Here is a 27,344-nt window from a genome sequence, read left to right on the forward strand (position 1 = left end):
ATTGTTTTGTGGAACGCCTCTGCTTAGTCCGAAAGCATGATCCCATGCTTCCAGTTGCTTGCCATTTCAAGCCCCCCCCCCCCCTCCTGCTTTCATGCCCAGATATCGGTCCTGGGCTTGCTGCAGTGTTCCAATGAACATCAATGCAAGCTCGAGGAACAGCATCTCACTTACCGATTAGGCACGCTACAGCCTGCTGGACTGAACCATGGGTTCAATACTTTCAGAGCATGAAGGGCCCACCCGTTATATTTTGTCTTTTTATTTAATTTTGATTTTATTTTAGTTTGTTTCATAGTTCATTTTTCTTAAAAATGCCCACTTTTTTTTTTGTGTTTCTGCTTTGGGCCAGGGCTGTTCATTTTTCTGCCCATTAACACCCTCTCTGCACTAACGCTTTGCCTTTCAACACACCAGTAACGTACCGTTTGCCTTTGCTCCATGACCTTCTGGTCAGTTATTCTCTGACCCTGTCCTATCAACACTTTCACTTTTGTTAGCTCTTGCCCCACCCCTGCTTTATTTGCTTAAAACCTATTACATTTCTAACTGACCTGAAGCGTTAACTCTGCTCTCTCCGCAGATGCTGCCAAACCTGCTGAGTATTTCCAGCATTTCTTGTTTTTATTTCAGATTTCCAGTATCTGCAGTACTTTGCTTTTATTATAGATAGAGAAGTTGTTGCCCTGGTTAGAGAATCTGGAACATTGGGCACAGCCTTAAGGTAAATCGATCATTTCGGACTGAATCGAGGAGAAGTTTCTTCACTCAGGGTTGTGAATCTTTGGAACTGTCTACCCCAGAGGGTTGTGCATGCTCTGTTGCTGAGTATATTCAAGATTCAGATTGGTAGATTTTTTTTTTGATCTCTCAGGGAATTGAGGGATTTGGGGAGCGGGCAGGAAAGTGGAGTTGTGGTAGCAGATCAGCCATGATTGTATTGAATTGTGGAACAGGCATAGGGACTTGAATGGTTTACTTATATTTCTTTGGGTTCTGTTTAGGCCCCTGTTTTTTTTTTTTGAGTGAGGTTAATGTCACAGAGTGCTGGTTAAGTGTTGCTCCTGCTGATCTTTATAGGCCTTTTGGGTTGCCAGTATAAAATGTTTACTTTGGAACCACAACCATTGGCCTGTTTCTTCCACTGATACATTTAGTGCTCCAAGAGGTGGTTGAATTGTTATTGCAGTTACCTGATGAGCAGGTCATTGCCAAGTTGAACTTCCAACCCAGGAGTTCAGAGTTGAAATCTTGAATGGGAACTGACATTTGAGCTTATCTGTTTAACTGGATAACTTTAATCTATTCTTTGCTAGGTTTACTTATTTTAAGATTGGTGAAGAGCAGAGACGGAACCATCTTAGAAATAATTCCACCTTGAAATAAGTCTCTGTATAAAAATACTTAAATTGATTTAAGTATAGAATTGAAAGAGTTGGGAATAGGCCATCTTTTCTTGGGATTGGGAAATACTTATTCACTGTTCTATATTTAAGAAAAAAAATCTCCTGGCCTCTTGAGTTTTGCATATAGGTGAACTTGCTCCAGGTCTCTGTACTACTTGAGCCATTGCTGGAACTAAATAGTTGGGGGTCATACTTGCGTCCCATTGTTTCTTGAATGTAAGAACATAAGAAATAGGAGCAGGAGTAGCCCATTTGGCCCTTCGAGCCTTCTTCGCCTTTCCGTAAGATCATGGCTGATCTTCTACCCCAATTCCACCTTTCCCGCACTATTCCCCCTATTACTTAATTCCCTTGGTACCCAAAAATCTATTGACCTCTATCTTGAATAGAACGGTCATGGCTGATCATCCACTTCAATGCCTTTTTCCCCACACTTTCCCCATATCCCTTTGTAATTTGTATTTAGAAATCTGTCAATCTCTGCTGTAAACATACTCGATGACTGAGCTTCCACAGCCCTCTGAGGTAGACAATTCCAAAGATTCACAACCCTCTGAGTAAAGACATTTCTCCTCATCTCTGTCCTAAGTGGCTTCCCCTTTATTTTGAAATTGTCTCCCCTGGTTCTAGACTCCCCAACTGGGGGAAACATCTTAGCTGCATCTACCCTGTCTATCCCTTTAAGTATTTTCTAGGTTTCAATGAGATCACCTTTCATTCTTTGAAACTCTAGAGAATACAGGCCCAGTTTCTCTTCATAGGACAGTCTTGCCATCCTGGGAACAAGTCTGGTCACCCTTTGTCACACTCCCTCTATGGCAATAATATCCTTCCTAAGGTAAGGGAACCAAAACTGCGCACAGTACTCCAGGTGCGGTGTAACCAAGGTTCTATACAATTGAAACAAGACTGCGCTACTCCTGTCTCAAATCCTCTTGCGATAAAGGCTAATATACTATCTCGATCCTAAATGACTGACCCCTTATTCTGAGCCGGTGACCCCGTGTTTTAGATTTCCCTAGGTAGGGGAACATTTGCATCTACCCTGACAAGCCACTTAAAATTTTACATGTTGCAATGAGATCACCCCTCATTCTTCTAAACTCCAAGTCTATTCATCCTCTCCTCATAGGACAATTTCCCCCACCCCCCCAACATCCCAGGTATCAATCTTCGTGAACATCTGTTGCACTTTCTTCAAGGCAAGTATGTCCTTCCTTGGGTAAGGAGACCAAAACTGCACACAGTACTCCAGGTGTGGCTTCACCAATGCCACGTATAATTGTAGTAAGATTTCAGCCTTATACTCTCATCCCTTTGTAACAAAAGCTAACATACCATTTACCTTCCTAATTGCTTGCTGTACCTGCATGTTAACTTTGTGATTTGTGTACAAGCACAGTCAGGTCCCCCTGAATGCAAACATTTCCCAATCTCTCTCCATTCACAAAGTATTCTGCTTTTCCACATTTCACGTCATCACTGTTTTAACTTCACACTTTGCCGCATTGTATTCCATCTGCCATGTTCTTGCCCACTCACCCAATCTGTCCGTAACCCTTCTGCAGCCTCCTTGCATCCTCCTCACCCCTTATTTTCCCACCTAACTTTGTATCATCAGCAAAGTTGGATACGTTACACTCAGTCCTCTCATCTGAGTCCATAATATAGATTGTAAATAGCTGAAGCTCAAGTACTGATCCTTGCAGTACCCTGCTGGTAACAGCCTGCCAACCCAAAAAATCTCGTTTACTCCTGCTTTCTGCTTACTGTCTATTCAACCAATCCTCAATCCATGCTACTATATTACTCCAGTCTCATGAGTCCTGATTTTGTGTAATGACCTCTTGTTTGACACCTTATCGAATGCTTTTTGAAAATTCAAATCCACTAAATCCACTGATATCCCCCTTATCTGTCTTAATAATTAGATCCTGAACAAACTCAATAAATTTTTCAAATACTTATTTCCCTTTCATAAATCTGTGTTGACTCTGCTTAATCATATGATTTTCTAAGTGACCAGTTACCACTCGTCCCTAATATTAGATTCTAGCATTTTGCTTACAACTTATTTTAGGCTAATTGGCTTATAGTTCCCCTTAGAATTGCATTCTAGTGGTTCTGGTTGAATGCATCACCTGCTGTATTTTTGTTTCTTTGGGGTGGGAGATGGCAGTAGTGCATTTATAGTAGACTTTCTAATTTTTAAAGACCACCCAATAAAAAAGGAGTCTGCAAAATGGGATTGTGAATAATTGCTGTTTGCCCCATGTACAAATTCCTGTGATTGTTCTTTGCAATTTATAAACTGGGTGCTAAGTTGAAATGAAGAGTAATTATTATCATTTATCTAGTGAAGCAGATTTTAAGGTCACAATTTCTGGACGTGTGTGTGTCCATGATTTTTCTTAGTATGAACAGGTATCCTTTTGTATTGCATGAAGTGACCTGTTTAGGTTCTAATTCTGTCTTTTGTTACCTGTTGCACTTTTAAATATTGATTGCCAGGGCAGTGTTATGATTGTAAGAGTTCATAAAATAGCTTTTCAGTACTGTTCCTGCTTCCTATTTAAAACATTGGGAGTTTTCCTTAATTTCTGACCGATCACTGAAAACTTCTCCATCTGTTTTACACAGGATATAATGGATTTTAAAAAAAACTTTCCGAAAATCTCTTGTCTCCCAATCTGTGGAACATGATTTTGAAACCTAGCCTTTAACATTTGGTAACTCCATTAGTGATTTGTCTTTGCATGTTACGTGCCGTGAAGGTGTTGAGCTAAAGGAAATGAAGGGCTTTGTTGTCACAGAGGTGAGCCAGAGACCAGTTCTACTGTGATTTTAAACAGCAAAAATACTGATATCTCCCTGTACTGGACTGAGCTGCTTGTGAGCCAGCCAACCTAGGAAGGCAAAATATAGAGTGGGAATGCAGATTTCCTAGCCTGCAGCTGGTTGTCTAGGTTCTGACAGTCTGAGTTGCTACTCAAGCTGGTTTATAGGCACGTTATAGTCTTATTTTGAAATGGTTTTGGGCAGAACTTCGGCAATAACATTGATCAATATCAAACTTACTTCAAATGTGATCACTTCCAGACGAAAATATTCCACTGTGAATGGTTGTGAAGAAAATGCAACTGGCAAAGAGACATCTTGGGATTTTGTTGAAGCTACGCATAGAGTGAGTTGCAACTGTTCAAGGTAGAGTGATATTTTCAAAATATTCAAATTTAAAAAAAATGGGACAGGAACATTGTGATGCTTTAAGGTCAATAATACTTTCTAATATGTACTTTTTGTGGTTTTCTTTCTTTGTTTAAAAAATTTAGTAAGTAAAACATTTAATGTGGAAAATCTAATAAATGACATGCTGTGCATTTTCCACTAAGAGGAAAGATGATAAACATGTTGGTTGGGATCCTTCAGTCAGGATCTCTTCTGATGATCCAAATAGTGGCACTGAAGGAGGCCATTTGGCTCATCATGTCCATGCTACCTCTAGAGCAATCCAGTCAGTCCCATTCCCTTGCTCTAACCCTGTAGCCCTGCAAGTTTATTTTCCTCGAGTGCTCATCCAGTTGCCTTTTTAAATCATTGATCGTCTCTATTTCCACCATCCTAGTAGGCAGCGAGTTCTTGGTCATGATCATCGGCTGCGTTTTAATAAACAAAATTCTTCCTCGCATCCCCCTTGTATCTCTTGCCCAAAACCTTAAATCTGTGTCCCTTAGTCAATACCAATCTCTTTCACATGTTGACTGTGTGTTTTTGAGTATTTTCTTTTTTTTTTAATGAACAGTTAATCCCCGAGGTGCTGCTTATGGGCAAAACTATGTCAGTCATAATGCACAGAAGGAGGCTGTTCGGCCCAGAGTCCATGCTGGCTTTGTGTAGAGCAACCACATCAGACCCGTTCCCCGGCTCTATCCCCATAGCTGTTCCAATTTAGCGAACTGTCCTGTTAGTTGCCCTGGACCTAGCATAAAATAGAGTTATTCAATTAAAAAGGCCACAGCAGGTGCCACTCTAGACTGGGGTTGCTGGTTTATCCAGTATGCTTGAGCTTCCCTCAGTGATTGGCCAGTACTTCTCTTCAGCTCAGCAGAGTTAGAATCAAGCTAGCAGACTCCCAACCTTATTTTGTTATAAGCTAAACTTTTGGTGACAACTTTTATATGTTTAGTTATTTCTATTCATATTGGAAATGGGGTTGAAGGACTGATTGGTAAATGGAAAACTGTTATGGCTGCTGAAAGGGAGCTGAACTTTGGATAGAAAAAAGAACAGCAATCCTCACTACTGTTAAAGATGTTATCCATTCATTAGAGCATTTAATGCGATTAAACACTAGTTCATCTCCTGTGGAGTTGCTGATGGACTGAAATATCATTATTTGTTTCGGAGTGTATACTTTTTTTTCTTCATGTCTGTTTTTTCCTCTTCCCTCTATTTTTCTGTTACTCTGTGCCTGTCATTGTTGCTTTTCTGGTTTTACTTATTTGTACCGCTTCCCCCTTTAAAAAGCCAAAGCATTCAGGCAAATGTCAGCCAGCAGGTGCTGCATTGGAGAATATGGGAACTACATTAACATGTATGGACAAATGAACTCCTGGGCTAATGGGCCTTGGGCTGTGAGGGGGTAAAGCCTTGCGTTGAGGGTGTAAAGGAGTGGTGGTTAGTTACTTTTCCATGAAAGTTCTTTTCTGTCTTCAATTTTTGTTTCATTTAAGTGTCTTTTCCTCTGTTTTGCTGTTTTGATGGAGGGTGATGGAGCAAAATCATTGGTGGAGGGAATGTTTGAGAATGAAGAAATAATTTAGTCTTGATGAGAGCAAGGTCAAGGTCGGGTATTGGGAGGTTGCATTGATGGTAAAAAGAATCTACCTACATTCTTGCAAACACTTACAAACTCAAAACTTTTAATACATGTAACAAATTCACACATTAATATCTTTATGGGGGAGGTGGTGGTGTCGTGGTAATGTCACTGCACTAGTAATCCAGAGGCCCCAGGCTAATGCTCTGGGGGCACCGGTTCGAATCCCACCATGGCAGATGGTGAAATTTGAGTTCAATTAATAAATCTGGAATTAAAAAGCTAGTCTAATGGTGATCATGAAACCATTGTCGATTGTTGTGAAAACCCATCTGGTTCACTAATGTTCTTTACGGAAGGAAATCTTCTGTCCTTAGCTGGTCTGGCCTAATGTGACTCCAGACCCACAGCAATGTGGTTTACTCTTAAATGCCCTCTGAAATGACCTATCAAGCCACTCAGTTTCTCAAGGGCAATTGGGGATGGGCACTAAATGCAGGCCTAGTCAGCAAACGCCCACATCCCATGAATGAATAAAAAAGAATCATTCAATGAGAGGCACTCTTCTGTGCTGTATCGGCCCATTGTACCTGTGCTGGCTCTTTAGAGCTATTCAATTAATCCCAGCCCCCTGCTCTTTTCCTATAGCTCTGTAAATTTTTTCCTTTCAAATATTTATTGAATCCGCTTCCACCACCCTTCAGGCAGTGCATTCCAGATCACTGTAACTCGCTATGTATATTAAGAAAAAGTTTTCTCGTGGTGTCCCTTGTTTTTTTGCTAATTGCATTAAATATGTGCCCTCCAGTTGCCAACTCTTCTGCCACTGGAAACAGTTTCTCCTTATTTACTCTATTGAAATCATTTATGACTTTGAGCACTTCTACAAAATCTCCTCTTAACTTTCTCTGCTGTAGGGAGAACAATTTCGGCTTCTACAGTCTTTCCGCATAACTGAAGGCCCTCATCCATGGTGCCATTCTTGTAAATCTCTTCTGCATTCTGTCGAAGGTCTTGACCACCTTCATAAAGTGTGGTGCCCAGAACTGAATGCAATAGCGGAGGCCTAATCAGTGTTTTATTATCCGTGCTTTTCTGCTCCCTTCCTCTACTAATAAAGCCACGAATCCCATATGCTTTTTTTAAACAGCTTTTTCAACGATTTGTTTGGATACATCCTTGGGTCTGTCCACTCCCTTTTAAAGTTGTACCATTTAGTTCATATTGCCTCTGCTCCTACTTCCTACCAAAATGTATCACTTCGTACTTATGTTAAATTTTATCTGCTATACCGCTTCCCATTTTACCAGTCTGTTTTGTGTCTGTCCGTTTCCGTTGTTAACTGCATTTGAGTTTCATGTCCTATGCAAACTTTGAAATTATGACTTGTATATCCAGGTCATTAATAGATATCAAAAAGAGCAGTAGCCGTAATACCAACCTCTGGGGAGCACCACTGTATTGAAACACAACAGTTGACCACTACTCTCTGCTTTCGGTCCCTTAGCCAATCTTATATCCATGCTGCTGCTATCCCTTTAATCCTATGGGCTTTAATTTTTCTAACGAGTCTATTTATATTTGTAGTTTTGGCTCAGTAGGGCTTTGGGAATATTAAAATTGGACAGCAATGAGAATCAAAAATTGGCAAATAAAATTAAATCCTGTGACATTTTTTAATGGCAATTTTCAGTCCTTTTCTTTTCCTAGGAGGATACTATTAAACACTTCTGTGCATTTGACGAGCATGATTAATCGCATCCAGAAATCAGTGTTTATTTTTAGCTAGTGTGTCTAAATTTTTTAATCCCTACGTATCTTTGATTATTTGCGAGGTCTCCTGCTGCTTGAACTGTACTGTAATAAATGTAGATATTTTTGTAAAAATAAGCAATATTTCATGACAATTATTTGCTACTCAAAGAACAAAAATAAGTAGAGCGGTTTGCAGTGCTGGAGATCGGGGGTGGGTGAGTGGTGCAAGATACAGGGTGCAAACCCATGAAGGGATTTAAATATGAGGATGATGGGTTTTTAAATTGGAACTGCAGAGGGATTAGGTGGTGTAGGTCAGCAAGGACAGGAGTGAATGGGATTTGGTGCAGAATAGTATGTGGCCAGCCATGTTTTGCATGAGCTGGTTTATGAGTTGAAGTTAGTGGAATAGTTGAGTTGGAGGTGATGAGGGCATGGATGACATTTTCAGCAATAGATGGGCTGAGGTAGGAGCAATGAGGAAAACAAGTTAGTACTGTAAGCAGTGGTCATCTGATGTTGAATTAGACTATCTCATCAAGTCAACAGTAAGCAGTCTTACATTTCTGATCTATCTAATACCATTTGATCTAAAAGATTTTGATAAAAGAAGGCTTCATTCTCTCTAGAGTAGTGGTGCCTTCCCTGAGTTGAGTTACCTCATATCCTCAGTCAACTTGATGTGAATTCGTGCATGTGTTCTATTTTTAAAATACATTTTTTTGTAAAAGCAAAATGCTTAATCTGACCACTATTAATCTTGCAAATATTTTTGCAGGCATAAAAATAAAAGAGGCACTGGTGTACAAGGACAGTCTCAGCCTCCTGGCCCACAACAGTCAACCGCACTCAAGCACAAAACGAACGACAAGCAAGAGAAAGGGGAAAAACAACAGAAGCGACCACTAACTCCTTTCCATCACCGTAATTCAGTATGTGATGATGTTGCAATGGAGCCGGACTCGACTAATCACAGACTTGGAATCAGGCCGCAGGACAGCAGAGGGAGATATCCAAACACAAGGCCTAATGACCTTGTTAGCTCCACAAAATCCTCACAGTTACACATGCCAGAGATGGCAAACTCTCCACCACCACCACCCCTCAGCCCTCATCCATGTGAGAGGGGTGAAGATGTAGGGGATGCATTTAAAAATCCATTGACACCTCATAGTCAATCATTCTGCCAGATGCCTGCACCTGATCCACAACTTCCAGCCAAAGCTGTTGAAGACAGGATGGAGACTCTTCCCACCCAAGCTTTCCCATTGGGTTTTTCTGAAGTGTTGGAGCCTACAACCTACAGCAGCAGTGTGGTGCAGTTTGCAGATGACGGGCCTGATGTCACTTGGAAATGTTATCGACTGCCCACTCGGAAGGAATCTGAGTTTGCACCACCACAGCTGCCATTAGACAAATACAGGGACGAGTATACTGCAGTGAGCAACCAAGGACATGCACTTTCTTCTGTCTCAGAGTAAGTGTTTACAATGAACCATTCTAATGATTAATTCTCAAATGTGCATCCAGTGCTATTTTTATCTACAGCCAAGCAGGTCTTAATTTGGTTTATGGGTTGATGGTTGTTTGTATCCATAGTATTTTTGGAACACTTCAATTTCATTAGTAAGAAAGGTCTTTAAAGGTACCCTTGGTTGTTCACTGTTTCTATAGCAAATAGCTGAACCGTACAGATAAAGAAAATCCTAAATTTGATCCTTCTCACATACTGAGTCAGCTGTCAGGACAGAATTTAGGGACGTTATAATTGGGCGTAGTGCCCCTTGTTCAGGGAGGCCAGCTGCTGATAACTGAATCCAACTTGGGAAATTTGTATTGAGTGAGAACAAAACGACTTGTCCCCTCTTTTTCCTTGATATGGACATGCAAAAGCATAGTTGAATAGCTGACTCTGGGTGTCTAGGCTCACAGCAGAGTGGCTAATGCTGCTCATGACCTAACAGGGCTTGCTGCGGTGAGATGAAAAAATAGGAGAAAATTTAGCAGCTAAGATGAATTGTATGCTGAGCAGTGCACTTGCACACTAATGCAGTGTTTTGTCCAGTATGTAGGCTGAATCACCCTGGACTTTTTTTTATCTTTATAGAATGTCAGCAAGATGAACAAGATTATTTCAACAGAGATGAAAAACTAAACGTGTGGGAGGGATGTATATGTGTGCCATCTAGGAACTGCTTTTAAGCATTGCATTGGCAGAAACCAAAGAGTAAAATACTGGTGTATATGTCTTGAGGTTTGAGGAAAGACAGAGAAGCAGAAAGGAAAGAGAAAATGTAATAGATAACTGGCGAGGATAGTGGCATGCAGCCAGCATTGTTAAGACACTGAGTCATGAAGCTGAACGGTCAAAAGGTTTCTGCCAATGTAAGCCATTCCTTGTGAAAACTGTAATTCCACAAGAGCACAAATGATTTATTTAGAAAATATATTTTGGGATATATAATCTCTTGAACCTAAACAAAATTCTATAAGAACTAATTATACAATAGATTCTCCCATCTGAGGGACACGAAAAGAATTACTGAAGCTAATATTTTATCTTCCCTCAACCCCCACCAAAACTGGTTAATAGTGTATTTGATAATTTCATCAAATATGAGCCACTGTCATTAATCTAGCTTGAAGATTATGGGGAAATGTTGAAACCGAGTACTTACAGCACAGAAACACACCTTTATGTAATTGTGGCTGCAGTGTTGCTCTGGCGCAGAATCTTTGATACACCGATGATCAAGCTAGATGATATTAGGTTGATATCCTGGTGCTTTCCCTTGATTACTTTTGAATTGGGTTGTAGGAATTTCTGAGCTTAGTCAGGGAAATATCTGCTGTTATGGTTCCGAAGTCTGTCTTTCCCTCGCTCCCCTTTTTATCTTCTCCCCAAATCTTTTTCTTAAGATTTTAACTGTGACTAAGCTCCACCTGCATTTATTTTATGGTTTCTTGCCAACTTCTGTTTTAGGACTCGGCGATGAAGTGGAGATGATCTCTATCTGTAATATCTCTACCCCTATCCTTTGTCAGCATCCCTCAGAAGACTGCATAAATGAGGTTGATCCTGACCATTAAAATTGTCAACCCATTAGAGTAGAAATAGGTCACTGCTGAAACCCACTTTTGAGTTCATCCTTGGGATATGGCTGGCAAGACTGGCATTTATTGCCCACCCTAGTTACTCTGAGATGGCGCTGAGTCTTCTTGAACTGCTTTTGCTTGGTATGATTGGCTTGCTAGGCCACGTCAGAGTGCAGTTAAGAGTGAACCACATTGGCATGAGTTTGGAGTCCCATGTAAGCCAAACCAGGGAAGGGCAGCAGGTTTCTGTCCCTAAAGGATATGAGTGAACCATTTAGGTTTTTTATGACCATTCAACAGCTTTTACTACTCTAGCTTTAAGAAAAAAAACTTTTTTTTTTCCAAAACTAAAATCTTCCCCATAGATAATTACTCCAGGCCTACTAGTCCAGTAATATAACCACTACATTTGAACCAGCTTCTTCTTTGACCTTTTTATGCTTTATATGAAATGGGAATAGAAGGTTGTCCTTGTTCTATAAGTGTTTCCTTTTTGATTGTATGTTTCATTAATGTCCATTGTTCAAGGACAGCTACTAAACTCAAGGCTAGTAGGAGTGCATTTGGCAACCAACAATTTTTGAAAAGCAGGTTTTACGTTTTACTGAAGCAAATATGAAAGTTAATTGGGATTTCTTAGTGTTCAGTTGTATTATCAATAGGACCAGATACTTTCGGTCCCCTTAACATCAATTAATATTATGAGGTGAGAATAATAATATGGATGTGAGTGTCGCTGGCAACTCATTGCCCATCTCCAATTGCCCTTAAGGTAGTGAGCTGCCGCCTTGAACTGCTGCAGTCCATCTGGTGTAGGTACACTCACAGTGCTGTTAGGAATGGAGTTCCAGGTTTTCGGCCCAGGTTGGGATGGTATGCAACTTGGAGGGGAACTTTTGTTCCCATACGTCTGCTGCCCTTGTCCTTCTAGGTGGTAGAGATCACTAGTTTGCAAGATGCTGTCGATGGAGGCATGAAAAGTTGCTGTAGTGCATCTTGTAGTTGGTGCACACTGGTGTCACTGAACGCCAGTGGTGGAGGGAGTGAATGTTTAAGGTGGTGGATGGGGTGCAAATCAAATGGGCTGCTTTGTCCCAGATGATGGGTGAGCTTCTTGAGTGTTGTTGGAACTGCACTCATCCGAGCAAGTGGAGAGTATTCCATCTCACACCTGACTTATACCTCGTAGATGGTGGAGAGGCTTTGGAATTGGAAGATGAGTTGCTAGCTGCAGAGGTGGCTAATGAGGTCGTAGATGCATTGGTGTTAATTTTTCAAAATTCTCTAGATTCTGGAAACTTTTCATCAGACTGGAAAGTAGCAAATATAACTCCTCTATTTAAGAAGGTGGGGAGGCAGAAAACAGGTCATGGGCCAGTTAGCTTGATGTCCTGTCATGGGGCAAGCGTTAGATTCGATCATTTCGGAGGTTATAGCTGGGCACTTAGAAAAACTCAAGGTAATCGGGAATAGTCAGCATGGTTTTGTGAAAGGGAAATCCATGTTTAACCAATTTATTGAAGTTTTTTGAAGGAGTAACATGCACTGTGGATAAAGGGGAACCCATTAACATACTGTACTTGGATTTCCAGAAGGCATTTGACAAAGTGCCACATAAAAGATTATTGCGCAAAGTAGGAGCTCATGGTATAGGGGGTAACATATTAGCATGGATAGAAGATTGGCTGGCTGGCAGAAAATGGAGCATGCATAAATTGGTCCTTTTCTGATTGGCAGGACGTGATTAGTGAAGTCCTGCAGGGGTCTGTGCTGGGGCCTCAACTTTTTACAATTTATATCAATTACTTAGATGAGTGGGGTGATGGCGTGGTAGCTAAATTTGCAGATGACCCAAAGATAGGTAGGAAAGTATGTTGTGAAGAGGGCATAAAGAGGCTGCAGACAGATAGGTTGAGTGAGTGGGCAAAAATCTGGCAGATGGAGTATAATGTGGGAAAATGTGAAGTTGTTCACTTTAGCAGGCAGAATAAAAAAGCAGAGTATTACTTAAATGGACAATGACTGCAGAATTCCAAGGTGCAGAGGAATCTAGGTGTTCTAGTGTGAGAGTCACAAAAGGTTGGTATGCAGGTACAGGTAATAAAGAAGGTGAATGGAATGTTATTATGAGAGGAATTGAAAATAAAAGTAAGGATGTTATGCTTCAGTTATACAGGGATTTGGTGAGACCACTGTGTGCAGTTGTGGTCTCCTTATTTAAAGAAGAATGTAAATGCATTGGAAGCAGTTCAGAGAGGAGGCTTACTAGATTGTTACCTGGAATGAGTGGGTTGTCTTATGAGGAAAGGTTGGACAGACTGGGCTTGTTTTCACTGGAGTTTAGAAAAGTAAGGGGAGACTTGATTGAAGTATATAAGATCCTGAACGGTCTTGACAAGGTGGATGTGGAAAGGATGTTTCCTCTTGTGGGTGAGTCTAGAACTAAGGGGCATTGTTTTAAAATTAGGGGTCGCCGTTTTAGGACAGATGAGAATTTTTTTCTGAGGGTTGTGTGACTTTGGAACTCTCTCTGCCTCAGAAGGTGGTGGAGGCAGGGTCATTGAATATTTTTTAAGGCAGAGGTAGATAGATTCTTGGGCAAGGGAATCGAAGGCTATGGGAGTGTAGAATTCGAGAGACAGACAGATCAGCCATGATCTTAATTGCAGAGCAGGCTCAAGGGGCCTACTTCTACCCCTAATTCGTATGTATTCCCAGCCTCTGACCGCTCTTGTAGCAACAGAATTTATATGGCTGGTCAGTTACGTTTCTGGTGAATAGTAATCTCCAGGATATTGATGGTGGGAGAATCAGCAATGCTGTTGACTGTCAAGAGGAGTTGGTTAGATTTTCTCTTGTTGGAGATGGTCATTGCCTGGCACTTGTGTGTGCGAATGTTGATTGCCACTTAGCTCAAGCCTGAATGTTGTCCAGTCTTGCTGCATGCATGCACAGACTTTTTCCGTTTCTGAGGAGTTGCGAACGGTACTGAACACTGTGCAATCATCAACAAATGTCCCCACTTCTGACCTTATGATGGAAGGAAGGTCATTGATGAAGCAGCTGAAGATATTTGGGCCTAGGGCACTACCCTGAAGAACTCCTGCAGCAATGCCCTGGGGCTGAGATGATTGGCCTCCAACAACCACAACCATCTTCCTTTGTGCTAGGTATGACTCCAACCGGTGAAGAGTTTCCCTCTAATTCCCATTGATTTAAATTTTCCTGGGGCTCCTTGATGTCACGCTTGATTGGTCAGATGTTCTCTTGATGTCAAGGGCAGCCATTTTCACCTCAGCTGTAGAATTCAGCTATTTTTGACCATGTTTCGACCAATGAGGTTTGGAGCTGAGTGGCCCTAGCGGAACCTAAACTGAGCATTGGTGAACAGGTTCTTGTTGAGTGCCACTTGACAGCGCTGTCAGTGACATCTTCCATCACTTTGCTGATTTGAGAGTAAACTGATGGGGCGGTATATGGCCAGATTGGATTTGTCCTTTTAGTGGACAGGACGTACCTGGACAATTTTCCACCTTGTCGGGTAGATGCCATTATTGTAGCTTACTGGAACAGCTTGGCTAGGAGTGTGGCTAGACCTGGAGCACAAGTCTTTAGTACTACAGCCGGGACGTTGTCGGGGCCCATAGCCTTTTACTGTATCGTGCTTTCAGTCATTTCTTGATATACCGTAGAATGAATCTAATTGTTTGAAGGCTGGCCTCTGATGGTGGGGACTTGCATCTTTTTCTTGTGTTCTTGTTCAGGGAATCAAGGGATATGGCGAGCAGGCAGGTAAGTGGAGTTGAAGCCCAAGATCAGCCATGATCGTATTGAATCGCATTGCGAAAGGGATTGAGTTTAAAAGCAGAGAGGTTATGTTGCAGCTGTATAAGGTACTGGTGAGGCCGCACCTGGAGTACTGTGTGCAGTTTTGGTCTCCTCACTTGAGAAAGGATATACTGGCACTGGAGAGGGTGCAGAGGAGGTTCACTAGGTTGATTCCGGAGTTGAGGGGGTTGGCTTATGAGGAGAGACTGAGTAGATTGGGATTATGTTCATTGGAGTTCAGAAGAATGAGGGGGGATCTTATAGAAACATATAAAATCATGAAGGGAATAGATAAGATACAAGTAGAGAGGATGTTTCCATTGGCAGGTGAAGCTAGGACAAGAGGGCATAGCCTCAAGATTAGAGGGAGCAGATTTAGGACTGAATTAAGAAGGAACTTTTTCACCCAGAGGGTTGTTAATCTATGGAATTCCTTGCCCAGTGAAGTAGTTGACGCTTCTTCAGTAAACGTCTTTAAAGCTAAGGTAGATATCTTTTTGAACAATAAAGGAATTAAGGGATACTGTGGGAGCGCGGGTAAGTGGATCTGAGTCCACGAAAAGATCAGCCATGATCTTATGAATGGCTTGATGGGCCATATGGTCTTCTCCTATTTCTTGTGTTCTTGTGAGATGGATTATCCGCTTGGCACTACTGGCTGAAGATGGTTCCAACTGCTTCAGCCTTTTGCACTAATGTACTGGGCTCCCCCATCATTGAAGATGGGGATATTTGTGGAGCCGCCGCCTCCTCTGATTTTCCACTACTATTCACGACTGGATGTGGCAGGACTGCAGAGCTTTGATTTGATCCGTTTGTTTTCGGGTCGTTGTCTGTAACATGCTGCTTCTGATATTTGGCATGCAGGTAGCCCTGTGTTGTAGCTTCAGCAGGTTGGTACATTTTTATGTATGTCTGGTGCTATTCCTGGCATGTTCTCCCAGATGGTAGTGCCACGCTACGTAATGGAGAGCGCCCTTAGTCTGAAGACTGGACTTTACAAAAGCTGTGAGGTGGTCGCGTCTACCAATGCTGTATTGGACAGATTAATCTGTGACCGGTAGATTGGTGAGGGCGAGGTCAAGTAAGTTTTTCCCTCGTTTGGGCCTGCAGCAGTTGGCGAGAACACATTCTGGCAGATGTGTCTTTCAGGGCTTGCTCAGTAGTGGTGCTGCCAAGCCACTCTTGGTGATGGAGATTGAAGTCCCCCACCAAGAGTGCATTTTGTTTCCTTGCTACCCTCAGTGCTGCTTCCAGGTGGTGTTCATGGAGGAGGACTGATTCATCTGTTAAGGGAGGTTTCCTTGCTGATGTTTGACCTGATACCATGAGACTTAATGGGGTCTGGAGTCAATGTTGAGGACTCCGAGGGCCTCTCCCTCCTGACTGTATACCACTGAGCCGCCACCTCTGGTGGGTCTGTCTTGTAGATGGGGCCGTGCAATAGTGGGATTTGAACTCGTGTCCAAAGCATTAGCCTGGACCTCTGGATTAGTACTCCAGTAACACTACCATTGTGCTACCGTTCCCTCCTTTTCCTCCTTTAAGACGCTCCTTAAAATCTACCCTAATGCTCTGTTTGCTTTGATATGGCCTTATTAACCTGTGTCACTACTTTTAGTGATTTGTGTTTATTTGTACTGCCAGATCCTTTTGTTCCTCTACCCCATTTTGATTCTTATTTTCCAAGTATTATGTGACCACCTTATTTCTCATCAAAATGTACTAGATTTCACTTGGCAATGTTGAAATTAATTTGCTAATTTTTGTCACTGCAAGCTTATTAATGTTCTCTTGTAATTTGTTGCAGTCCTTGGCTTCTTCAAAAATAAAGTGCTGATGCCACTCAGGAGGAGAAACCAGTTTAGTAAATTATTGAACTTGACTGAGACGAGATGAATATTGCATATAGTTGATTCTAAATCATCCTAAGGTTTATAACTCATCTGTGCTAAAGTTATTATGTTCCACAGGCAGGCTTGGTGGCTCCCAGAAGGCAATATCCGTAATGATGCAAGTTGCGAGTGTCCAACTATTTGGAGTTGGGGGCCAAATCTACATTCACGCAACCATTGGGTGGATTATTAGAATTAAAATGCTTGGGGGTTGTGTAGTATTGCATTGAAATGCCAACAAATATTTGAACAAACATCTGCAAAACGCAAGTTTGCTCATATATTAAATTTCAAAACAGTAAAAATCCACGCCCCACCTCTGCCCCTCCCCCAATCCTATGTAAACTGTTTAAGGCCCCCACGTGCTAAGAACCCCAAATACTTGCATGCTGTAAATTTGATGCATTGTGCCCCCCTCCTGCTGTTCCTCTTCTACCACTGTGGGGCGGCGCAGTGGTTAGCACCGCAGCCTCACAGCTCCAACGACCCGGGTTCAATTCTGGGTACTGCCTGTGCGGAGTTTGCAAGTTCTCCCTGTGTCTGCGTGGGTTTCCTCCGGGTGCTCCGGTTTCCTCCCACATGCCAAAGACTTGCAGGTTGATAGGTAAATTGGCCATTAGCAATTGCCCCTAGTATAGGTAGGTGGTAGGGAAATATAGGGACAGGTGGGGATGTGTTAGGAATATGGAATTAGTGTAGGATTAGTATAAATGGGTGGTTGGTGGTCGGCACAGACTCGGTGGGCCGAAGGGCCTGTTTCAGTGCTGTATCTCTAAACTAAACATGCCAATCCACTGCCACCTACTCCCTGCTTCTCACTGTGTCCATAGGACCATATCTCAGCTAACAGTCAGCACATTCAGGAGAGGTATTTTTTCCTCTCTATATTAGGTGTGTGTGGACCCTATGATGTTATTTCTTACTTAACTGGCAGGGCAGAGACCATGATCAGCAGAGCTTGATCCTGCAGGTGGAGGTTATGTTTTTTTTTGGGGAGGTTTCAGAGCAGTTTTTACAGCATTTCACACTTTGGGATTGGAGATCTATTGTGGTGGTTGTTTTCCTGTTGGTTTGGATCTTAGTGCCTGTCCTGGGAAGGCTTCAAGCCTAAAATGGCTGCAACCAACGCCAGAGCTTCAGGCCAGGGGATGCGTAACACCATTAGGGTGGCGGTGAAAGATAGCGAAGGAGTTGCACCCTTGGACCTGATCTCCTTCATTAAGTGAGTCCTGTTTGAATGCTGTGGATTCGAAGCTGCGGCCATCTTCTGCCTGCAGGACTTTCCCAGCAGCGGCTACTTTGTGACGTTCAGGAACGTGGCGGGATGAACAAAGCTTCTGAAGGTCTTCCAGGAGAGAGGCAACCAGACGCTGCTATCGATCCTCACGGTGGAGCAGCTCTTTATGCTGCCGTTGCAACGGAACCGGGTGATGACCATCCACCTTGACAACCCCCATATTCCTGTCATGGATGTGCTTGCCTTCCTTGCCGATATGTTGAGATGGCCGGGAGCAGCACTGAGGCCAAGGACCCTTTCAGCATTTGGACCAGCAAGCAGCAGGTCAAGGTGACCTTAAAGGTGGATGCCAGTGGAGCCATCCTCCACCTTCTCTCCAGCTTCGCTATCGGGGGAAGTCTGGGCTACCTGTTCTTTGCGGGGCAGCCAGGGTTTGTCGTACCTGTGGCAAATCTGGTCATGTGGCGGCCATTTGCAGCAGAGAGCTCTGCCGAGCTACCAGCAGGAAGGCCATCAGACAAAGGATTGCAAGCAGAGTAAGTGCTGCAACCTGTGTGGTGGGGCAAGCCAACTCTACAAGACCTTCCCAAAGCGCTGCCTCAGTTACGTACAGGTGGTGAAAACCAAGGCAAGGCAGGAGGAAGGAACGTGGAATGTGGCTGGCGCCAGGGAGACCAGAAACCCTTCCCACACTGAGTCCCCCATTGAGGAAAATCTGTCAAAGGAAGACGAGAGAAGGAACGGCATCAAGCGACCAAACACCAGCACTGTGCCTGGAGCTGCCGCCTCAGCAAACAGAATTAATGCAGGAGGAGCCAGCTGAGTGACAAGTGGTCAAGAGGAAAACCACAAAGAAGGAGGCCCAAAAAAAGGAACAGGCCACCCCCTAAACCAGTGGCAAGAGGTGGCTAAAGTCTGAGACTGACTACAGTGGTTGCTCCTCATCAGATGAGGCAGGGCAGGAAAGACGTCACCAGAAAAAGTGGCAGAATGCAAGGGGGCAAGCCCCCCAGCTTCGAAACACTGGAAGCAGCAATGGACACAGCTCACCCAACCCCAAAGCGCCGAACGTAGTGAGACGCCCAGTGCATCCCAGCTCTGGGAAGCTGGGATTAGCAACGTCTTCGAAGAGGGACAGAGGAGAAAGACATCACCTGCAGAGGACAGCCCAAACCTTGCTGCCTACTAGACAACACCCCCCCCCCACACCCCCCATCCCGGATGTCACCCTGGTGGGTGAGTGACCAAGACAATTTTCTGAGCCCAACAACTGTGCAACAGTTTGCGAACACTATGGGTATACAGGAACATACCCAAAGACTGGGACTATAATGACAGCTGGAGTGGTAAGCAACATGCGGCTTTAATGGGATTGAAGATTGCTTCCATTAACGTGTAGTGTTAAGTCTACTACACAATGTGTTTTGACCCTGGGGTACCTTGTCAAGTTCAAAACTGACCTGTTTTTGTGTGGAATACCGCACCCCAACACTTACAGGCAATGGTCACGATGGTGGCTCTGTGGGCCATTGATCTGGTCAGGGGGAAATGATTCCCGTTCCTCTGGCCTGGGTGTCCTGCTGCAAGGAGGCAACCTCACCTCCAAAGTTAAGGAGGTGGTGGGTGGTTGCCTCCTTGTAGTAGACATAACATACAAAAATGCTCTGGTTAATCAATGTGTACTTCCCAGTTCAATGCACCGAGCAGCTGACTGTCTTCCAGCAGCTCCCACTGCTGCTGGCGACGTCCAGGCCGGTCATTCTAGGTGGTGACTTCAGCAGCATCATTGATGTCTTTGGACGATCCAGCAGGGCCGACAGTCAAATGGGCGCCACATCCAGACCCCTGATGGAAACTGTAAAAGATGCCAAGCTGCATGATGTCTTCAACCCTGCAGGCGGAGCACAGCATAGATGCACCTGGTCGAGACCAGACGGGTCCGTTCATTCCAGGATTGACTTCCTGTTTGTGTCCAATGCATTCACGGTCAGATCCACGAATGTCAAGCTGGTGTTCTTCTTTGACCACTGCCTCCTACTGGCGAACTGTCACTTGCAGGACGACCAGAGGTTTGGCAGGGGTATGTGGAAGCTGAACATAAAACTGATCCCAGAGAGTGTCGAGGAACTCAAAAGGAATTATAAACGTTGGAGAAATGTGATGGCCACCTTTGTTTGTGGCTGCATCAAGCTGTGCGTTGACCCCAGTACGCAATCACCAAGTCACTAAGTGCTGAGGTTCTATCTGTCCTCAATGAGAAGGATGGATCTGGCCACTTTGCCATGGAACACCTCATTCAGTTGGACTGTGCCGTACCATTTGTCCTTTGTGGGAAAGTTTGTGCAGAAAAGCACCTTTTGACCACAAGTTTTAGGTCAAATTCTTGGAACTCCCTTCCTAACTGCACTGTGGGTGTACCTACCCCACATGGAATGCAGCGGTTCAAGAAGGCAGCTCACCACCTTGAGGGCAATTAGGGATGGGCAATAAATGCAGTCCTAGCCAGTGATGCCCACATACCATGAACAAATAAAATAAAAGGTCTATCAGGCAGTGGTCCGCACATAACATCCACAAAGCCCTGTGGGGAAAGGAGATAGTGGATCCTGTTGGATGTTTTCCTGAGTAGACTGTCAGTCATTTGACTCACTGCCAGAACTTTCAAACAAGCACCAAGATGTCACTTTGCTGGTGGTGAGAAGGGCGCTCTCAGTCAGATCCTTCCTGCACGCCCCGAGTGTCTCCGCCTCTGCACACTGCCCTTGAGGTGGCTGCGATGGGGAAGAGTCAGTCATCCATCTCCTTCTGGAATGTGCCTTTGCAAAGCAGGTGTGGAAAGAGATGTATTTTTTGTTCATTCCAAGCAGCTCCGTAATGTAGGACTCTGTGCTCTACAGGCTGTTCCCAGTGGTGCACACCAAGATAAACACCAACTGTTGCTGGAGGACCATCACCTCCGTGAAAGAAGCTCTTTGGTCTGCCCGAAACATGCTGTTCTTCCACTGCAAAGAGTTCATGACCGTGTTGCAGACTGGCAGATTCCAAGGTCCAGGACTACATGTTGAGGGATGCACTAAGCCGTCGCAAAGGCTCAGTGGAGAAAGGCCCTCCTGCCATATTATAATGAAAGGCTGGAAACTGTGTAAAATCCCTGGGGCAGTATGCACCAAAAAGTGTTTTTTGCCATGTAATGCCAATGTATGTATTTAAAATGGAATGGCAAGAGTTGTGAGGCACCTAGTGTTGAGTATCGAATTAATCTGATCTCTATTACACTTTCTGAAATGTCCAATTTGATTTTTTTTTAACAAATTTTATGAATAAAGTGTATTTTTGGAGAAAAAAAGTTATTTTGAGGTGGTTAACATCAGATCCTCTGGTATTAAAGAACACAGTTGCTGCTCAGTGACCCAGGTGGTTGGCACAATCAAATGTGTTAACACCTTGTTGATTTGATCTGCAAATCTTTTATAGGCTGCCAAAAATACCTTTAACCAATTTGTGTTTTTTTAATTTTAATGGAATAATAGAACACTCCCAAATTATCGAGATGAAAAAAAATCCCCCATTACTGAGATGTGAAGTACACTAACAAAGTTGTTCACCTTTAGAACTATTAGTCATTACCTGTGTGTGCAAACAGACCCCAGGCTCCTGCCAGACTCTGGAGCCTGTGCTCAGTTGCACCCACATTGTTGCCAAACCATGGAAGGATAAACGAACAGAACTAATTGACATTACTGTATCTTGCAGGAAACTAAATTGTAGGCTAATTTTCAGGCAGTGGTATTTCCAGTCTTGCCTTGGTTTTTAAGCAAATGTTTTGAGTTTAAAAAGTTGCTCTTGTTCAAAGTAATCTTGAAGTTATTTTGCAAGTGCTAGCCAGCAATGTACCCTTTAATTTATTTTTGGAGTGGGTGGGTGATTTATTTAAGTGCGTGGCCCCTTAATATTTTTGTGCATGAGTGGTAACTTAAAGGGGTCGACTTGCATTCAGCCTGTATATAGGGAGCGCTGCTAGCCAGTTACTTTTGGGAGGCAGTTAATTATCTCTACTTTTTGCTCTTGACTTCTGTGCACCAAACTGTGCCTGAGCAACCTAACCCTCAAGGTACTTTTTAGTTGAAAGGAAATGCAACAGTGGGCTGCAGTGGTTTGCTTGCTGATTTTTGTTATTCTGATGTGCTGCTTTCCACCCCCCACCTTGTTAGGAAGTGCCAAGTCTCTGACACCTTTTTGGTTTCTCCTTCTTCCTTGTTCCCCACTCTGCTATGAGGAGAGGGAGATCTAGGTGAAAACTCACATGTTATAATTCCTGGCACATTGGAAGACCCAAGCTTAGTGCCATCTAGTTACATCTGACTGTAAGTTAGTAAACCATACACATATACATTTGATGCTTTGTATTGTCTCAAAAGGAACAGTGTAGCTTGGGTGTGAAGTTGCCTGAATAAACTCAGGTGGGGAATTCGAGACCAGGTTGAAGAAATTAGTTTGGCACTGCTTTGGCGTACTGTTATATTCCTGTCTACAAATTTGAGACTGAAGTCCAGTGACTAGTAGCCCTTTACATTGAGAGAGTATTTGGTTGAATATGGCACCGAGGAACTCGAGCAAAACTGTGGGCAGTGGAGGGGGGGTTAAAATGAAAACCGTGCAGTGGCTGGAGTCATGCCTGACCAAAGAAAAATGTTTATGGATGTAGGAGGCCAGTCATTACAGCCTTAGGGCATAGTTGCAGAAGTTCATCAATGACCTTTCCTTTATAAGGCTAGGCTGTTCACTGACCATTCCATGTTCCACCCCATTTACAAGTTCTCTGATCATGAAGCAACTCAAACCAGGTTACAGCAGGACCTGGATAATATCCAGGCTTGGACTGACAAACATGTGTTCTTCTGTTACTTTGACAGATGAGCGTTCAGCAAGGAGACTGGTTGTTCACATTCTAGGTTGGCGCCACCTCATATGTGATAAACCAAATCTTGATTTGCAGATTCAATTGCAAATATTACATATGAAGTCATTGGAGGGGTGGGTGAAGGCACTGGCTTTGTGGTGTGCTCACTTGTCCTGTAGGGACCTGACTCTCCTTTTCTCCTCAAATGTAGAGATTGCTTGATGACCGAGATGGAACTGTCCATGGTGGTTGTTTTATCCCATGTAGTGATGTCCAACTTACAGGCTCGAAGATTGGCTTTCAGAATGTCTTTGTATCTAAGTTTGGGACGCCCTATGTTGCAGGCTCCTGTGCTCAGCTGGTTGCAGAATACCGCCTTTGGTATGTGGGAATCCTTCATGCGAACCACATGGCTGATCCAGTGAAGCTGAGTTTTGAGCATGTTCTCTATACTAGGCATGTGGCACCTTGCAAGAACTTTGGGATTTTGTCCTGCCACTTGATGCAGATAGATCTTGAGCAACAAAAGTAGAATGCATCTCGCTGCTTTGTGATGCCAATGGGTTGTTCATGCCTCATAGCCATGGAGAGGTGGTGTGAGAACCACTATCTGGTAGACTCTGATCTTTGTTTTGAGACAGACTCCATGCTTTCTCCAAAGCCTATGGGTGAGTCTGTTGAATGATGAGCTTGCTTTTGCCAGACAATGGTGATTTCATCATCCAACGTGGTGGTGTTGGAGAGGATACTCCCAAGATAGCAGAACTTCTGAACTGAGTTGAGGGGTGTATTGTTGTTTGTGACTACGGGGTCTTGGGTTTTGTGGCCGGGGCAGGTTGGTATAAGATCTGTCTTTTTCAGACTTATTATAAGGCCGAAGTGCTCTGAGGCTTGGGCAAATATACACATTTGGTAATGACTATTGAACAAAATAAAGTCTAGTCACTCCCACTGCCCTTTTAAAGCCATCATCATAGACATCTTCGGGGTTGCCACGGACCAGAAACTTAACTGGACCAGCAATGCTGATACCATGACTACAAGAGCAGAATAGAGACTGGGTGATTTGTGGCGAGTGTTTCTCCTGCCACCTCAAAGCCTCTTCACCATCCACAGGGCTCAAATCAGGAATGTGGTGGAGTGCTCGCCACTCGCCTGAATTAATGTGTGACACTAATATTACCTGCCAGATTCTATCTCTCTCCCCTCCACAGTAGCACTAAGTTTACTCACCAAGGTTACTCTGTTCCCTTGCGGAGAAGTGCAGGAGCAGCAATGTTGTGGGCACATCATAATGACCAGGTTCCCCTCCAATTGTACATAATTCTGATGTGGGCTTATATTGCTGCTCTTTCATTGTCACTTGGACAATGTCCTGGAATTCCTTACCTAACAACATTGTGGAAGCAGTATATATATGTACGCTGCAGCAGTTCAAAGAGAAGGCCCTCTTTTTAGGGTAACTACATATGAACATACAAATTAGGAGCAGAAGTAGGCTACTGAGCCCCTTGAGCCTGCTCTGCCATTCAGTAAGTTCGTGGCTGAACCGATACCTCCAGATTCCTGCTTACGCCCAATAACCTTCCACCCTCTTGCTTATCAAGAATCTATCTACCTCTGTCTTAAAAATATTCAAAGACTGAGCTTCTACCACCTTTTGAGGAAGAGTTCCAAAGACTTATGACCCTCTGAGAAAATTTCTCCTCATCTGTCTTAAATGGGTGACCCCTTATTTTTAAATAGTGACCCCTAGTTCTAGACTCTCCCACAAGAGGAAACGTCCTTTTCCACATCCACCCCATCAAGACCCCTCAGGATCTTGTATGCTTCAATCAAGTTGCCTTTTGCTCTTCTAAACTCCAGCTGATACAAGCCGAGCCTGTCCAACCTTTCCTCATAAGACAACCTGCCCATTCCAGGTATTAGTCTAGTAAACCTTCTCTGAACTGCTTCCAACGCATTTATATTCTTCCTTAAATAAGGAGACCAATACCTCTATCAAATCACCTCTCCACCTTCTCTTCAAGGAAAGCAGTCCTAACTTCTCCAGTCTATCTTCAGAACTGAAATTTCTCATCCCTGCAACCATTCTCGTGAATCTTTTCTGTGCTGTCTCCATTGCCCTTGTGTCTTTCCTAAAGTGCGGCACCCGGAACTGGACACAATATTCCAGCTGAGTCCGAACTAGTGTCTGTATACAAGTTCAACATAACTTCCTTGCTCTTGTACTCTATGCCCCTATTAATAAAACCCATGATACTGTATGTTTATTAACCACTCTCGCAACCTGTCCTGCCACTTTCAATGACTTATGCACATATACATCCAGGTCCGTCTGCTACTGCACCCCCTTTAGAATTGTACCTTTTTTATTGTGTCTCCATGTTCTTCCTACCAAAATGAATCACTTCACATTTCTCTGCATTGAATTTCATCTGCCACCTGTCTGCCCATTCCACCAACTTATCTATGTCCTTTTGAAGTTCTACACTATCCTCTTCACAGTTCACAATGCTTCCAAGTTTCGTATCCTCTGCAAACTTTGAAATTGTGCCCTGTACACCAAGGTCTAGGTCATTAATATATAATCAGGAAAAGCAAGGGTTCCAACACTGGCCTCTGGGGAAATCCACTACAAACTTTCCTCCAGCCTGAAAAACATTCATTAACCACTACTGCTTGTTTTCTGTCACTCAGTCAATTCCGTATCAATGTTGTTACCGTCCCTTTTATTCCCTGAGCTATAATTTTGCTCTCACATCTGTTGTGTGGTACTGTATCAAACGCCTGAAAGTCCATGTACCCCACATCAACAGCATTGCCTTCAACCCTCTGTTAGCTCCTCAAACTCCAGCAAGTTAGTTAAACATGATTTTCCCTTAAGAAATCCATGCTCATTTTCCTTAATTACCCACATTTGTCCATATGATTTAATTTTGTCCCAAATTATTTTTTTCTAGAATTACCCTACCACTGAAGTTAAAGTGACTGGCCTGTAGTTGCTGGGCTTATCTTTACACCCTTTGTTGAACAAGGGTGTAACGTTTGCAATTCTCCAGTTCTCTGACAATACCCCCAAGTCTAAGGAAGACAGAAAAATTATGGCCAATGCCTCCGCGATTTCCACTGGCACTTCCCTCAGTATCCTTGGATGCATCTCATCCGGTCCTGGTGCATTATCCACTTTAAGTACAGACAGCCTATCTAATAAGTCCTCATCAATTTTACACCCGTCTAGTGTCGGAATTACCTCCTATTTCACCATTGCCTGGGTTGCATCATCTTCCTTGGTAAAGACAAATGCAAAGTATTCATTTAAGACCTCAACTGTGCCCTCTGCCTTCATGTGTAAATCCCCTTTTATGGTCCATAATCAGCCTAAACCTTATGATACAATGATCACTATCCCCTAAATGCTCTCCTACTGATTGATTCACATGGCCCATCTCATTTCCAAGAACCAGGTCAAGCGTGCCTAGTTTCTCGTTGGATTAGCAACATACTGCTGTGGAACATTTTCCTGAATACGCTCTAGGAATGCTTGCCCCTCACCTGCCCTTTACACGACTATCCCAGACTATGTTTGGATAATTCAAGTCCCCCATTATAACTACTCTATAATTTTTGCACATTTCTAATTTCCTTGCAAATTTGTTCCTCCATGTCCCCGTCTCTAGCTGGTGACCTGTAGACAACGCCGAGCGATGTAGCTGCACATCTTTTGTTCCTTAGCTCTAGCCAAATTGATTCTGTCCTCGACCCCACTGGTATATCCTTTTTCTCCAACACCACAATGTTCGCCTGAATCAATACTGCCACCCCACCCTGTTTTTTTTTCTCTTTCCTGTCTTTCCTGAATAGCTTGTAACCAGGAATATTTAACACCCTGCCCTCCTTTGAGCCAGGTCCCTGTTCTAGCCACGCCGTCATACTTACCGCACTCAGTGCATTCACATACATGCACATGAACCCTGATTTAGACTTTATTACTTTCTCCCTTCCAGGCGCTGCTCCACACACCACTGACCACCTCCAGGCGCTTACCCATTGTCTCTTGAGATAAGGAGGCCAAAGAAGACTTTCTCCCTTACTCTGACCTCACCTAATAACATAATATTCCTTACTCTAGTGCTATCTATCTCCCCCAGTATTCTGTGTAACTTGATATTCCTCTGATATTTCCTCCTGGTTCTCGCACCCGACAAATTACCAGTTTTGCTTCCCTCCAATTTGACCTCCCTCTCGGGTCCCTATCCCCCTACCAATCTAGTTTAAACCCTCCCCAACAGCAGTAGCAAATCTCCCTGCGAGGATGTTCATTCCAGTCCTGCTAAGATGCAACCCGTCCATCTTGTACAGATCCCAGAGCCTCAGAAATCTGATGCCCTCCCTCTACACCAGTTCT

At 43.5% G+C, this 27,344-nt stretch overlaps 1 protein-coding gene across 2 annotated transcripts in view; it reads left to right on the forward strand.

Annotated features, from left to right (window-relative positions):
* Positions 1-27,344, forward strand: part of med13a (mediator complex subunit 13a) — a 178,956-nt gene that overhangs the window by 81,843 nt on the left and 69,769 nt on the right. For both annotated transcript variants that reach the window (XM_068010720.1, XM_068010721.1), the window contains exons 9-10: positions 4,506-4,610; positions 8,759-9,457. In XM_068010720.1, coding sequence (XP_067866821.1) covers positions 4,506-4,610; positions 8,759-9,457 — 804 coding nt within the window. The remainder of the gene's footprint in view (positions 1-4,505; positions 4,611-8,758; positions 9,458-27,344) is intronic.

The sequence above is a fragment of the Heterodontus francisci genome, chromosome 30, assembly GCF_036365525.1.
Source record: "Heterodontus francisci isolate sHetFra1 chromosome 30, sHetFra1.hap1, whole genome shotgun sequence".
NCBI lineage: Eukaryota > Metazoa > Chordata > Chondrichthyes > Heterodontiformes > Heterodontidae > Heterodontus > Heterodontus francisci.